Genomic DNA, 17,260 nt, shown 5'->3' on the forward strand with positions numbered 1-17,260 from the left:
AACAGAAATCTCATTCTACAAGTTTCAGAACTATGTAAAATTAAAGGAAAGCTAAAGAAACTGAAATAAAAATTAACTGAGCAGTAGGGTGTGTGTGTGTGTGTGTGTGTGTGTTTAGAAAAAATAAAATAGAAAGGTCAGAGGAATAAAGAGGGATAGAAGAATATGGAAAATATACGAAGATCAAATTTTGAACTATAATTTAATCTTCCAATGAGTTTATGGAAATAAATCACCCCCTTCACCACCAAAAAGGACAATGACTCCATTAGTTATTAACTCTATAATTATGATGTAACTCCTACAATGATCAAATATCTATTGGTTAATGTGCACCATAAAACATTTTTAATAATATACCACCTTGCCCATCGTCTTTCCGTTTCCTTTTCCTATCTGCTGTTGGAGTTCTGTGCTGTGGATATTTTTCAGGAGACTGCAAAAAATCAATGTTAACTTAAAAGGCATATCAAAAGACTTCCAGCAATCATTCATACAAAAAAAGTTACTGGCACAAATTAATAAAATTGAATTAATGATTTTTAATAGAATGAATGATTTTTATAATGAATGATTTTTAATAGATGATCAATGAAAGCACTGATTAATAAAACTGTTCTCTGACATTCATATTCATTATAAATTATCAGGCGACACAGAAGCCTATGGCAGTTATAAGCTAGTCTGTAATCAAGTCACAAAGGAGATTAGGCAAGCGAAGGCAGATTACGAGAAATCTTTGGCAGAGGATGCTAAGAAAAACAGCAAGGATTTATTTATTTATATAAACTCTAAAAGAAAGGGGATGAATCAGATTGGTTGACTTGATATCGAGGGTTTGACTGTTGATGATCCTGCTCAGATAGCAAACAAACAATGAGTATTTTGCATCTACATCCACACTTATTATCTGTTGTTTCTTTTGTTATTTGGAGCATTAGCAACTAAGGCCATATTGCTCCAGGGATATGCAGTGGTCATTCCCTGACCTTTCTGCATCCTCCATATTTGGTGGTCACGGGCTCAAACCCCGGTCTAATCAAGAAGCGTGTGCTATGCACTGCTGCTCATGCCCACCTGGCTACAGAGGCGCCTTACATTCAACACATGAGGAGTTATACAATGCGGGGAGTGCCAGAATTTTATCAAACGCTAACAGGGAGCTAAGTGATTTTGTAATAACTGAGAGCAAAGTGGAGGAGAAATTGTTGAAGTTAAACATAAAGGCACCTGGAGTGGATGGTATCTATCCAGTTATATTAAAGGAGGTGGCAAAGGAAGTAAGAAAACCCTTAGCCATAATTATGAGCACATCCTTGGACTCAGGGGAGGTCCCCACAAACTGGAGATGTGCAAATGTATCCCCAATTCACAAAGGGGGATCGAAGGGTTACACGAGTAATTACAGACCAATTAGTTTAACTTCTGTTCAGGGTAAAATAATGGAGTCACTGGTTAAAGATGTACTGCAGGATCATCTAGACAAGATTGCAGAAATAATTCAGACACAGCATGGGTTTGTTAAGGGAAAGTCTTGTCTGACAAATTTGATTGGATACTATGATGTGGTTACAAAGGAACTGGATGCAAAAAATTATTTTGATATCATATACTTGGATTTCAGGAAAACTTTTGACACTGTTGTGCATGGAAGACTACTGCACAAATTGGAACAGGCTGGTATTAAGAGTAAGTTGCTATACAATGGATAAAAGGGTGGTTGAACGGGAGAAGACAGAGGGTGGTAATCAATGGGAGCTGCTCTTCGTGGACTAATGTTATTAGTGGAGTTTCACAGGGTTCAGTGTTGGGTCCTCTGTTTTGTATATTTATAAATTATATTGATGAAGATATATCAGACTTAGTGTTGAAGTTTGCAGATGATACAAAGATTGGCAGGGTTGTTAATGACAGTAATGGCAGTGTGCTACTGCAACAGGATCTAGAAAATTTGAGCAGATGGGCTGAGAAGTGGCAACTGAAGTTTAACCTTGACAAATGCAAAGTACTGCATATGGGTAGAAGTAATCCCAGAAGAACATACCAACTGTGTGGTACTACACTTATTGTGGTAGAAAATGAAAAGACCTGGGAGTAATTGTGCAGTCAGATATGAAGTTTATTGAGCAATGCAAACAGGCTGCAAGAGCAAGTCATGGGGTTTTGTCAATGACATACAGGAATTTTGCTAGCAGGGAAAAGGAGGTGATTATCCCTTTGTATAAGGAAATGGTCGGGCCACACCTTGAATAGTGCATACAGGTCTGGAGGCCTCATTTTAGGAAGGATGTAGATTTGCTTGAGCATGTACAGAGAAGGGCAACAAGATTGTGAGGGGAAGGAATTGATCCTCTTATCAAGATAGGCTTAAGTTCTGCAAATTGCAGCAGCTGCAGACTAGGCACCTGCAAGGTTATCTGATTGAGGTGTATAAGGCCTTGAATGGGTTGAGCATGCTGAATTCTGATGGGATTCTTCCACTTGTTCAGATTATGAACCTAAGGGGGCATAAATTCAAATTGAGGAAAGACAGTTGTAGAATAGATGTGCGGAAATTTGCCTTTAGCTAGCGGATGGTTAATTGCTGGAACAAACTTCCATCTGTCATTGTGGAAGTTGATAGCTTAAATAAATTCAAGGAGGAACTGGTCAAACATTTGGAGGGAATGGTTGTGTGAATTTTTTTTTTTTTTTTTTTTTTGGCTGATGTTACATAAGCTCACACTTGCTTTCTTGCATCAGATGCCTCTATTACTATTACAGCAGCAATACAAAGATTATCAATATATATATATGATGGTTATAAAATTCTACATTAAAAACTATAAATGTACTACTGGTCAGTTCAACATGGGAATTTCAGGAATGTAATGAGTACAGTATTAATCAAGAATGCAGAAATTGTTGTCTGTTGGTGCTAGGCCTAACAATACTAATGAAAACATGAAATGCTTCCAAAATAATCTGATTGAAATTCAGTGTGTTTTTGTGATTGTTGAGCAACAAAGTCAGGTAAGAACTAATGCGGCAGGCATATACCAATAGGTGAGTTAATGATACTTCTTGTCGTATGAAATCCTTTGACTCTAGCAGTGTGGGGGCAAATCCATGCATATTTGGATTAAGCACTTCTGCCTAAAAAAAAAAAAAATAGAAGTCATAAAAATAAAAACTGGAGATCTGGGTGGGCAACTGCAAGTGAAATTACAAAAAGGTGCGGAGGTGTTCTTCAAATATTGACCTGAAATTTGCCCAAAAATTATGAATTTTTTTATGTATACCATTTTATGTCTAAAAGCTTGGAACAACATGAGTTTTGATGAAAGTACAAGTAACATTTTGGTATTATTTCTGTCTGTCTGTCTGTCTGCCAGGTTTAGTTGCTTCTTTTTGTAAGAAAGAGGGGAAAAACAAAATGATTCCCATGCACTGTTCATTCGTTATTTGGTTTTTAGGAGCATTAGCAACTAAGGCCATATTGCTCCGGGGATACCTTTCCGCACCCTCCATATTTGGTGGTCACGGGCTTGAACCCCCGGTCTAATCAAGAAGTGTGTGCTATGCACTGCTGCTCCTGCCCACCTGGCTACGGAGGCACTCCCATGCACTGAAACTACACTGTGCCTTTATTTTACTATGCTTTTATTTGATGAAAAGGCTCTATTGCAATAATAAGGATAACTTTTCAATGCTTTTTGCAGTGCTCTATGGAGCAATTATTATGCAGTTATTTGCTGACATATATATTGATACTATAGCCTACTTTTGCTTCTTAGACAACCATCCAAAGTTACCTCTTCTCTTGAACCTTTTCACCGAAACAATTCAAGAAAAGAGGCAACTTTGGAAGATTGTCCATGAAGAGAATGTATCACTGAAACAGTGATGTACTATGATGAAGACTCCTTGTTGCACTACACAGATATTAAAATTTCCTCATACTACATATGTGCTATTATTATTCTGATTAACGAGTAAAGCGTGATCTGATCTGCTTAGCACATTTAGCTGCAAGCAGAACAACTTGTTGTAAAGGAATGATAAGCAAGCGATTTTTTATTTTTATTTGGTAGTTGTTGGTGCATCGGCTTCTGTGGCCATAATGCACCTCCCAAGGTTTTTGCAGTACTTTGATCCAAGCCTGAGGCGGGATTCGAACATGCGACCTTTGGGTTGCCAGGCAGGCACTTTACCCAACCGGTTAGCCCGGTCGGCCATAACCAAGCAAATCCCAAGTTTTATAGTGATTAAGCACAACAGCACCAATAAAATGCTGAGAATGAAAACAAATTAATGTACACAGTGAGTTACATTTCAGGCAGATTAACAAAAGTAATAATTGTTGATTTATATGTATATGTATATATATTGCTGACATATATATTTTCATTCCTCAAACTAGCACATGGCAAAAAACATAATATCTAGTGCTTCAGCTACAATATATATTATATGAATGGCATATTGTGATATGTATGGAAAAAAAAAATAAATAAATAAAAAAATAATAATAATAATAATTGCTGGATTTCTATTGGCTCAATTTTAATGAAATTTGGGATTACTCTACAAGTCTCTCTAACAGAGCTAAGATTAAAATTTCATGAAAATCCAACCACTGGAAGTTGAGTTATTACACATATATGGATGGACAAAGAAATAATAATAATTGCCAGATTTCTATTGGCCTATATAAAATTTTGTTGGCAATGGGATGGCTGAACAAATTTTTCTAAAAGAGCCAAACATTAATTATTACATGTGAGGACAGACGTGTTGAAGACAATAAGCACATTACGCATATATGATAATGTGCCTAAAATCACTGAAATTAAAAAAAAAAAAAAAAAAAAGTCAAGTATTTTTTTATTTTCATAAATATAACTTTATATGTTATATATATATTTTTTAATTATTTGTCTTTTTAAAATGGTAATGTAATTCCAAACATGAATGTTATTGAAACCTCTAATATTTTAGCATCATGTATGGGTTGAGAGTTGAAGGTGGTGCTCTGATTATTGTAGTTTTTCAATTTTTAAACCTAAAATTTTATAACCATCACATGCATTATGACAGACAGTTCAGAATACAGCTCAGTGGTTCCTAACTTATGGGCCTATACCAAAATATGGACTGGCATTAGTTTTGTTAAGGGTCATGAAAATATTTCTGTTATACCTGTATTGATATATTTATGTTATATTTAATAAAATACTGATAAATAATATTTAATAAAACATTACTAATAAAATATTATTTATAATGTCTGGCTTCACTTAATGCTAGTTAAATCATAACATGCACACATTTTTTGTCGGTAAAGTAGCAATCTGATTTTTGCTTCTTGCAATCTTATTTATGCATGTGTTTTGTTATCAAGAAATTGTGCACTAATAATATTTTATTAGTAAACTTCATTTTCCCCTTTATTAAAAAAAATATTACTTCTGCAAAAAGAAGGCACATTGACAAATACATCAAGTATGGGTTTACTTTGGTTAATAATAGCAGGAGAGGAAAGGATCACATGCATAGAAATTCTTTCCAGTGAATAGCCAAAAACCAAATAAATTCCAATGCCATTTACAATACTAAACACAAATAATTTAAGAGCGTGTGTGGTGTGTCTTTTGGTATAATATGAAAATAGCTTTCACTGGCATATTTGATGTCATTATTTCTTAAAAAAATTCCCTTTCCCAGGTTTTGAACTGACTTGGGTCATGAGGCTTTTGTCAAAAATTGTCATTCTAAAAATGCTGGGAACTGCTGGTGTAGTTGAATGAAGAGCAAAAATTATACATCAAGCCATTTTCAGTATTAGTAATTAAAAAAGGACCAATTATACAAGATAAAATCATCAAGTATAGTACTGATATATTTACACCAACAGTAATATTATTCTGCACCAATGCAGATGGTGCAGAATAATACTTTTATATAAAAAAAATAATAATAAAAACTTGACAAAAGAATGATTTTATGAAAGCTTTAGTAAAACTGAAGTTGTGCAAATGGCATTATTTTCATTTGTAATTACCTAATCAGTAATGTATTATATTTCAAGTAAAGATTGTTTGTAAACTTGCTTATGTGCTTTATGATGATATATCCATAACATCCTGTAATATACAAATATTCGTTACTAAAAATTGTATGTAAAAAATACAAATAACAGTTTTCCATTTCATGATCTTGAAAATCCAATAACTGGTCTCTTTAATTTTTTTCTAAAAGCAGTTATGAAAGCATGGTCCAACTGCTCAGACTACTCCTTATGCTTGTTTTCTTCTGTACATTTCATCCTTTTTGTACTGTTTACCAGCCCAAGCTTTGCCTTTGTGCTCTACTGGACCTGCCTGGGCTAATTTTTTATCCATGGTGTTGATCAGGAGAGTTGCAATTGATACAGAACATCCAGTGTTTTGGTAAAATTGCTTATTAATGTTATTGATTTCTTGTACACTTCCAGAATTTCATTTAATTATTTAATATAGATTATTTTATTATATTGATGTGTTTCTGGGATTTTTGGGTGTTATACCCAAATTTTTAAAAGTCAATTAGAGAGGGGAAAAAAATGGATAAAATCAAGTAAAAACCAAAAAGGCAACAGGACCACATTCATAAAATGTTTAAAATATTCCAAAATTTAGATGCTTTATAACTCGGAAGACAAAAAAAAAAAAAAAAAATTGTATCTGGCAGTAAGAAGAGAGGGATTAAGTTGCAGACTTCCCCCCCCCCTCTTTCGTCTGCTAATACACTGAAAAAAAAAAAAGTGTGACAATTTTTCTTTTAATTGTAGAATTCCGCATCTGTTCACATACCTGTAAATAAACTATAAGGCCATGGTATAATAGGTGTGATCAAAGTGTTAGAGTAAATAATGGAATATGCAAAGTAGTTCCATTCTATAAATTTTTAACATGACTGCGAATACAAGATTCAAAAAACAAATCAGCATTATCATAATCACTATTCTCAGCATTAGCAGGAGAAACTGCATCTGACTCATCAAAAACCAACACAATTTTAAAATTTTAAAAAACAATGCCAACTTCAAATGAGAGCTGAAGGGAATTACTAACATTCATGCAAAGAAAAACTTCACAGTATGTGTTACCAATAATTTATTAAATTTTATACTACAGTAATTTATTAAATTACTGTAGTATAAAATAGGATTTTGAACAATAACATACAATGCATTATGATCACTTTGTTGAGATCTTTGACAGAAATTGAAACACTAACAACAGTTTTACATGCTGCCCACAGTTATCTGTATTGGCCTTGACAATGACAACTGGGATTTTCATTGTTTCAACTGGACATTCTGGAATTTTACTGGGAGAGGCTGCTGCTGGGTGGGTCCATCTGATGTTGATGAGGGACAAGTAAGCTACCATTCTTGTCCCCACACTGCAATTAGCCTGGATAATCTCTGGAGGAATAGGAGACCAGCCAGGATAGCCACAAATAGAGGGAAAGATGGTGACTAAACTGGCCACCCCATCATAAATGCCAAATGGACCTACTCAATATATCCCAATATCAATGCAGTCTTTCAATTTTACTACTGCAATTGAAGCTGTTGAAAAAGATTGTAATGTATGGTGCTATAAATCCAAATTCCTATTGTGGATGTGTAGACCTCTAAATTTAATATATTGTCACACACACGTGCGTGCGCGCGTGTGTGTGTGTTTAACCAAATTCACCAAATGATATACCTATACTTGTTTTTCATTTGTACCATACTGTGGCTACAATCTCCCCCCCCCCTTTTTTGTCATTAAACACTGCCTAAAGTATAGTCAGGCATTTTTTATTTTTATTTTATTTTTTAAACTATATTCTCAGCTTAGTTTACTGCATTAATTGCAGCCTTTTCAAAATCTACTTGAATCTATTAGAATGAATTTTGGATTAAATTCAACACCAGCTTCATTAAAGAGACAAATTCACTGCAATCCTGACATTCAAAAATTTCAGTATTACTTAAAGTATGAATGCTATATAACTGAAGCAAAAATACTGGAAAAGTTTTTAAAAGTGTCATCCATCATTGAATACCTTGCCTGCAAAGGTTTTATATAATGCAAAGTAGCTGATAATAGAAGATGCACAGGCCGAATCCTTTCCAAAAAACTGTTTTCCTTTAACTACTCTGAAGTCAGCTGGAATGTATATTTCTGACTTCTGATACTACAGACTGAAGTGCCAGGTCCATTTTTCAGGCTCATTTTACAACCTGAAATAGTCAATATTTACTTAAAGTATGGCCATGCAGCAATATTTGCTGAAACATTTAATAATTTAACAACATAAATTTGTATTCTCAGTCACATGTTTACCTTGATCTTTTAAATCTTCTTTACAAATGTTGAAATCACTTCCAGGCTCAACAGATGCAAGGTAATGATCAGTTAAGTGAGCTATAAGATGTCACTATTACCAACTAAAACTGTTTGTGCTTTACCTGGTTTTACCTTAATTTCATCTTCTCTAATGATATGAGAACATCTTTTGTCATATATGTATGTCATGTTACTGAACTTTAAAGATATTCTCACAAAGAAAGACTTCAATATCTGGAAACTAGGCATCTGCATCTGGTCTTAATTGAACTCAAAGGCTTTAAATGGATTAAGTAAACAAAGCTGATGGTATCTTTCCTTTTTCTTGGATGATACACACACACAAGGGAGACAAATTTAAATTGAAAAGGGACAGTTTCAGAATAGATGGAAATTTGAATTTAGCGAACATGTGATTGATTTTTGGAATAAACTTTCACTGTTGAGGAAGTGGATGGTTTGAATGCATTTAAAGCAAGTTTATAGATGAATTAGAAAGAATGGGCAAATGAAGTGGGTAATTTTTTTTTTTTTTTTTATGTTTATTTCTTATATTAAGTACAGTAAATCCCTGACATACGTAAGAGATACGTTCCAGGACTTCTTACTTAAGTCGAGTTTTACGTAACTCAGGAATGACTAATAAAATATTGCTACTATATTCCTGATATGCCAAAATTACAAAAACCACATAATATCCTCAGAAGAATGAAGGAAAATAGTTAAAGTTTTTAATTGAACTAATTAAAAATATATATCTGCAGACAGCAGTGAAGTAGACAGAGCAGCATAGGAAAAGAACACATAAAAGGAATGTTATTGTAGTGAAAAACTGTATGTATTTCGTAGCCTTGGTTATTATAGTTGACTTCATTGGTGCCGATCTATTCACCGCGTCTCATATTCTGTCTTTGGCATTTATTATTGTGTTCACTGTTGACGCTGACAAATTTAAATTCTGCACAATACTTGTTAATGTTTGTCCATTTTCATACATCCTTATTATTTTAATTTTCTGATCCAAATCGATCGCTTTCCTTTTCTTGGTAGATTTACTAGTACTACTGTCACTTATTCTCTTAGCCAGCACCATGATAACAGTCAAAATGAAATTTTCTGTAAAGAACTTCATAGGGTTAAGGCAGAAACACTATTATCACCTCACAGGAGCTTGCATGTTACTAAAGCACATTTCTGGAGGTCACTATCATAAAACAATTTGCAGTTCCCAGTTTACTGGGCTTTTCTGTTAATGCAATTCATTATAAATGGGTAATAAACTTGATCTTATTGCATTTGTGATAATACTGATAGCTGGAACTGAATATTATAGTGAAATGTGTGTCCCCTTCACTGAAATCTTCAGTCATATATATATATATATATATATATATATATATATATATATATATATATATATATATATATATATATATATATATATATAAAAAAAAAAAAAAAAAAAAAAACACGTAAATAAGTTTTCAGAATCTTCTCTTCATTCCTATTTGTTAAAGCTTGTTACTCCGTATCTCACTTGTGCGTGCCGTGTTCATTGTTATTGATTGCTTATTTTTACTGTTTTAAATTTTACAATCCTAAAAAAAAAAAAAAAAAAAAATTGCATAAGTCCAAAGTTACGTAACTCGGGAACTTAATGTATATAAGTTTTCTTCCTTGCTTCATGTTAGTAATGCTAATTCCACTGGATCCTGCACAAAAACTCCCCAGCTTTGCCAGACCCCATTTTTACAAATTTATGTCAGAAAATAAGAACAAACTAAAATCACCATTTAGATATACGAAACAGTGAAATAAACAATCCTTGGTTACTTGAAAGAAATTAGTGTCCATAGTGTGCAATATATACATGGTGTTTCAAAATTGCACAGAACAAAGGTATGAGCATATTCTACAGTTAAAAATAAGAAAAAAGCTTCCTGTAAAAATACTACTTCCTTTACAAAATAAATGTTAATCATAAATTACAAACAAGTTTAAACAGTACAAAACATATAGTAACAGAGACATGAATAGTGTAATTCTACTACAAGAAATATACCAATTACTCAGTTGTGAATAACCAGTATGGCAGGGTACATACAACAGTATGCCAACATGAATTTTACTTAGATTCCATGATGAGTGCTTTGTTGTTTATAGGATGGCATTTGTTAAACTGATATTATGAAAGAGAAAAATCTGTTTATTTTCACCTGTTTATAGTTAACTGATATGACTTTTATGATGATGTCCATAAGAATTCTGTAATTGTTGTTTGCAGATATACCAAATAATGTTCAACTCAGTGAGTATGAAATCATAAAACATTTGCAGATGTGGAGAGCTGACTTAGACAAACAGGTACCCTGAGTATGTAATATGAGTAAATATGCTGGTAGAGGGAGATTTCGAAGAACTTCAAATGTCAAAGAGCAAATACTTTGTGCTGTTCAGGTATCTCCTAGCATTAGAAGGTTGTCATGTAACTTAAACGTAAGTAGAATAAAGAATAGAAAAGCATTTATGCTGCCATCTGCAGAAGCTGCCAAATGACTACTTGAATAATGCTATTGAATGCAAATAAAATATTAAAAATGAAATATATGAATGAGGCTCATTAATTCAGATATATGGTACAACCCTGATGGAATGTCACTTACTGCACTGCAATCAAGTGTAGTAAGTGACATTCCTAAACAATAAGTAAGGCCGCCGTAGCCTAGTGGTCAGGCGCGTGGATGCATAAGTACACGTGCCTTGAGTGACCGGGGTTCAAGACCGTGACTGCTGAATAACGGTGCTGTTTCTTGTATTCTGTCTTATCTTGTGAACTCCTCTGACCGTTTGGTCGTCCCGGAGTATAAACAGAAAATTTATTTATTTATATCTAACAATATACCTGAACATAAATTATCCTTACTGGAAGAAGCATATTTCATTAATGATATAATATGTAATTTATGAAAAATTCTACAAGTGCCTTTCTTCAATGCACAAATTGTTCCCCCACAGTATTCTGCCAATTTAAAACAATAAAACACTGAAATAATTCTTTTATACATATTTCAGCAAAATAAAAATCTCACCTCTGATTCCTTATCACTTGGTACTGAGCCAATGCTGGCAGTGCTTAGGTTTGAGTCTTGGTTATTATTGAGGGTACTGTTACTGCTACCACTGGCCCCTAAGCCTGTACTGAGGTTCAAGCAAGAGGAGCCCTGAAGCAAGGCAACAGTTTGAGTAAGCTGCTGCTGCTGAGCTTGAAGAAGCTGTTCCTGCATGCTGTTGTTAGGAAACCCCTATGAGAGAAAAAAAAAAAAAAAAAAAATGTAGCTTTCAAATCATACCAAGTGTGAGTGTTGGCGGTGCCTTCAGGCAATTGAATAGTCTCATCACCAGCATAAAATTTGAGTTCACATAAACAGTACAATTCAATTTGAAGAGGTGTATGGGTTTTGGATGGAAGACATTATTGCATACAGTACTACAATGTTTTAATCCATGCTTTAATGTTTTAATCCTTAAAATTTAAGAAAAGAGGGAAAACACTACTCCAAGTAAAATGATTAAATTTTAGTTTGTTACATTTTGCATATAGTTTTCACTGAGGACAGGGGGTCTAGAACCTCCAAATTTTGGCTGGATGATAGGATTTAGAGCAAGAATCCAAATATACAGACACCATACATATTTTAGCATTGTTATTGCCAGCTGTGCCATATACAAAGTGTAATAATAAACTAAAACTTATAATTTTCACATAGAGCAGCATTTACCCTCTTACATAATTTAAAAGAAACAGCCATCTTATGTCCCTTCCATAACATATTAATTCCATAAAATTATACTGTGTCCTAGGCCGACCGGGCTAGCCGAGTGGGTAAAGTACCTGCCCGGCAACCCAAAGGTCGCGGGTTCGATTCCTGCCTCGGGCTTGGATCAAAGTACTGCAAAAACCTTGGAAGGTGCAATATGGCCACAGAAGCCGATGCGCCAACAACTACCAAATCAAAAAAAAAAAAAAAAATCTGTGTCCTAGACGAGCATGGTTAAACACCACAGAATGTTTAACGTAGCTTCACTGAACACATTTTTGCACTGATCAGGTTACACAGTTGACAAATATGGAACAAATTTAAATAAGTTATGTTTTGCATTTATAAAATGGTAAAATTTATAAATCTACATAGCTTAATTTTTAAGACTGCTCAGCTGTATCTAATGATCGTAAAGTAAATTTCTGAAATGACATGGTCTTCAAAAACTTTATTTGAAGACTATTTTTATATTTAAATAAAAAATTTTAATTCAGTACTCAGTTTGTAGGTATAGCACAAGGAGCAACACACACACACACACACACACACACACACACACACACACACACACACACACACACACACACACACACACACACACACACACACCAATTTAACGGATCAGACATAATATTAACCTCTACCATATTTTTTTTATGGTTATACAAAACTTCAGTGTTATTACTAATTAAAAATTAATAATAATTACCTATTTCCATTATTGTTTTGATAATTACCTACTTTTATTTTTATAATCAAATTCAGGAAATTGTTTTTTATTCTTTCTGAAAATATGTTCACATAGCTTTTCCCAGATTACAAATAAGAGCAGGTGGTGATTATTTGCAAGCTGAACGTGACTCGAGACACTAAACTGCAGGTCTACCGACTCGCTTTGTTTCAGTCTCAATCTGCCTCAAGCTATCGTGTGGTCAGGTTGTATACAGAGTGTTTCTGTGATTTCTGAATTGTGACTTTATTTATTAAATAATTTTGCAATCCTTACAATTTAAAATGGTATCAAGTGATAGAGGAGTTAAAGAAAATGTGTGAATTTAAATGTGGCACAGAAATTAGAGCTAATTGAGAAATTGGAACAAGGCGTCTTGGTAGCACGTGTTTATGAAATTTATGGCGTAAAAAAACAATGTTTCTAATATTCATAAATCAAAAGCCAAATTGCAACATGATTTTATATTGTACAGTACTGTATATTGTATTAAAGCTTTTTTTTAACATTAAGAACAATAAAAAATGCCCCCCAGGCTACATTCGATTTAACGGACACCCCTTCTCCCCTATTAGTCCGTTAATTCTGGGGTTTACCGTGTGTGTATATATATATATTTATATACACACTAAATATATTTCTTATTATTAACTTTCGGAGCAACAGGGTTTGTGGTGACCCCAACCAGCCATAAACTAGCACATATATAAACAAGCCCTGTAATTTGATATACAGGGTGTTTCAGTTAAACGTTTCAGAACTTCTAAGAGGGGTAGGGTACATCCTGACAACTCGAAATCATATAGCAATGTGGGGTCGGAAATGCTTTCCTGAAGCGGTGTTGTACACAGAAGCACCATAAAGAAAAGAGACCGTAAGTGAGAAATCGTTTTAATAATACATGAAAAGAAGCAAAAGGTACATGGATTAAAGTAAGTGTTCGAAGTTTCTTCCACGGGCTACAATGCACGTCTCACATCTCCGACGCATGGACATCCGAACATTCTGGAATACTCCAGGCGAATTTCGAATTTCTTGAACAAGAACGCCAAGTTAGTAGGATGGATGATTACACGAACGCAGAGTTAGCCGATATGCATTTGGCGTACGGGGCTGCAAATTGTAGTGGGCCAGCCGCACAGCGTTTGTACGCGGAACGATATCCGACGAGGCGTATTCCCAGTCATAATTTCTTTGCAAGACTGCACCAGAGGTTAGCTGAGAGAGGTTCATTTGAAAGAGCTGACAGGGACAGGGTAAGAACAGCACGGACTCCAGCCGTCGAACAGAATGTGCTGCAGCATGTACAGGGGAATCCAAGTCTAGCAAACGCAGTCGGTGTTTCCCATTGCAGCGTCTGGAGGATTCTCCGAGAACAAGACATGCATCCGTTTCACGTGCAGCGTGTCCAGACACAGCAACCGGAGGATTATGCACCTCGTATTGCTTTCGCACAGTGGTACCTTGGAAAATGTGCTACAAATCCCCTTTTTCCTGCTGAAGTGTTGTTTTCCGATGAGGCATCCTTCACAAGGGAAGGAATTTTCAACACGCATAACGACCATATCTGGGCGGTCGAGAACCCGCATGCAATACGACATCGTGCAGCACAGATTCGATTTTCGGTCAATGTATGGGCCGGTATTATGGGAGATCACCTCATCGGACCTTACCTGTTACCGTGTCGTCTAACCGGACCTATCTACTTGATCTTTCTGCAGCAAGCATTGCCACAACTTTTGAGAGATGAACAGATTTCTGCATCGACGCAACAGACAATGTGGTTCCAACATGATGGAGCCCCTGCCCATTATAGCGGAGATGTTCGTAACTACCTGGATGTCACATTTGGTCAACAGTGGATCGGACGTGGTGGTCCCGTGCGTTGGCCTGCTCGGTCACCCGACCTATCATGTCTTGATTTTTATTTCTGGGGTCATATGAAATCGCTAGTTTATGACACCCCTGTTGACAATGCTGAGGAGCTGGTTGCAAGAATCGCAGTAGCTGCCGAAGAAATTCGAAATTCGCCTGGAGTATTCCAGAATGTTCGGATGTCCATGCGTCGGAGATGTGAGGCGTGCATTGTAGCCCGTGGAAGAAACTTCGAACACTTACTTTAATCCATGTACCTTTTGCTTCTTTTCATGTATTATTAAAACGATTTCTCACTTACGGTCTCTTTTCTCTATGGTGCTTCTGTGTACAACACCGCTTCAGGAAAGCATTTCCGACCCCACATTGCTATATGATTTCGAGTTGTCAGGATGTACCCTACCCCTCTTAGAAGTTCTGAAACGTTTAACTGAAACACCCTGTATATAAATATATTAAAATACAGTATGACACATCAAAATTAATGTAAAATTCAAATAAATTGGAGTAATTTGGAGAAATTAAAGACATAACTCCATTAACACCCCTTAATAATTAAAAGTCATCAGACACAACTCCAATATATATATATATATATAATTACTGGATTTCTATTGGTCTGATTTAAATGAAATTTGGGATGGCCTGACAAATCTTTTCAAAAGGTCTAAATAAATTTTTAAAAAATCATGCAAATAGATGAGCATGATGACAACAACAGGTGCATTATTCATATATGATAATATGCCTAAAATTGACACTGGTCAAGATAAAATGACACATGAGTAATTTCTTTACATAAATAATCAATGTGAATTTTACATCCCCCCCACCCATAAACTTCATTTTTATACTAGAACCTACATTTATTGCACATATTTCCTGTAAATTAGTAATGTTTCCTTTCAAACACAAAATTCTATAATAAGTGTTAGATTATGACGATGCTATGTTAAGTGGTCAATAATTCTTGTTTTTGCATTCATTAAAAAAAAAAAACTCTTTCACTGCTTGAATAACATTATAGATGATTATTATAGAAATATCTATTAATTATAAATAAAATTTTTTTACAAAGATATAATTATCATTAGAACTAAATATACAAAAAGGAGAAAAAAAAAAACTCCACGCCAAAAATAATAAAGTTAGGATAATTACATAATGAGGCAAAAAAGTTACACTCCAACAGATATGCTTAAAAATCAATACACTGATTTGAGTATGGTCACATGCAACTGCTATGCTGGTTTCAGCACTGCTGTCCCAATCTCAAATCCCTTTCTTGCAAAACAGCTAATTTCCCTCAATGAGACCAGACACCATTACCATAAACAGAAAATTGGACTAAAAATCCCCAAAAATTCACATTTAGGATTCAGGAATCTTGCCTGTACCACTCACAAGTTAGGAAGCCCCCTTCAAATAAATTAAAATGCACATGACAACCAATGGCAATGCTACCCACCCATCTCAGCCCACTATTCCACCATCATAACTATCCTTTTTCATAATACTGAAGGGAAGCTATCAGGTTCCTTCCTGTCTGCAGATAAAATAATATCCGAGTCTGGCTAGAGGATTAACTGAGACTCGTCAGGGAAGAGTAGGAAGTTATCACTTACATGTTTCGAGTGACGTGGTAACACTGTCAGAACACAGTGTCGCAACCAGGAGGATCATAAGCAAGCCATGATACTACAAAGTGACCTGGGTTTGCTACACAGATGATCGGAAAAATAGCAATTACAGTTTAATGATGCTGATTACATTAATGATTACAGTTCAATGATGTCTTAAATCCAGGAAATAACATCACAAGGGTAATGTATAAATAAAAGGGAACTGAGTTAAGGCAATACTTAAAAGGAGGATTTTGGGGAGATGATAAAAAAGTAAAGTAAAGTGCAGCCATTATCAACCCACTGCAGGATGGAAGCCTCCTCAACAATTCATGCTGAGGGAAATGGACCATAATCTGCCACGCTGGTCCAGTGCGGGTTGGCAGATCGACCGTATTCAGCAGTCAGGGGCTTGAACGCCAGTCTACTCAAAGAGCGTATGCTACTGCACTCCCGCTCCTGACCACTCGGCTACGGAGGCCGTCGGGAGATGATACAGGCAGATATAAATTTCTCTATGACATGTAAACAGGTGGCTATGAAGGTACCTGGAATTTTATCAATGATTTACCAGATCTTTGCATTTGGGAAAATGAGGTTACACATCTGTAATACCTGTATTACACTTGTATTCTAATGGACATCCTTTTGTGAGACAAAAGGATGTCCATTAGAAATACTCTAAAAGTGTAGGTTTCTGAGACTGAAAACTCAACACCTCTCAAAAGGATCTATCTAGATGAGGTATACAAGGTCTACAGAAAATGAGTAAAATAAGTGAGAGAAGAATATGCTTGCAGGCAAGGGACACAAGAACCTGTCATGGGGACAAAAACCAACAGATGG

At 35.1% G+C, this 17,260-nt stretch overlaps 1 protein-coding gene across 8 annotated transcripts in view; it reads right to left on the bottom strand.

Annotated features, from left to right (window-relative positions):
* The window catches only part of Tlk (Tousled-like kinase), a 651,915-nt gene that overhangs the window by 241,842 nt on the left and 392,813 nt on the right, over positions 1-17,260 (bottom strand). For all 8 annotated transcript variants that reach the window (XM_090383577.1, XM_090383580.1, XM_090383576.1 and 5 more), the window contains 2 exons: positions 11,456-11,668; positions 364-436 (listed from right to left, as the gene is read on the bottom strand). In XM_090383577.1, coding sequence (XP_090239703.1) covers positions 364-436; positions 11,456-11,668 — 286 coding nt within the window. The remainder of the gene's footprint in view (positions 1-363; positions 437-11,455; positions 11,669-17,260) is intronic.

The sequence above is a fragment of the Mastigoproctus giganteus genome, chromosome 10 (assembly GCF_048544385.1).
Source record: "Mastigoproctus giganteus isolate SK-2022 chromosome 10, ASM4854438v1, whole genome shotgun sequence".
Taxonomy (NCBI): Eukaryota; Metazoa; Arthropoda; class Arachnida; order Uropygi; family Thelyphonidae; genus Mastigoproctus; species Mastigoproctus giganteus.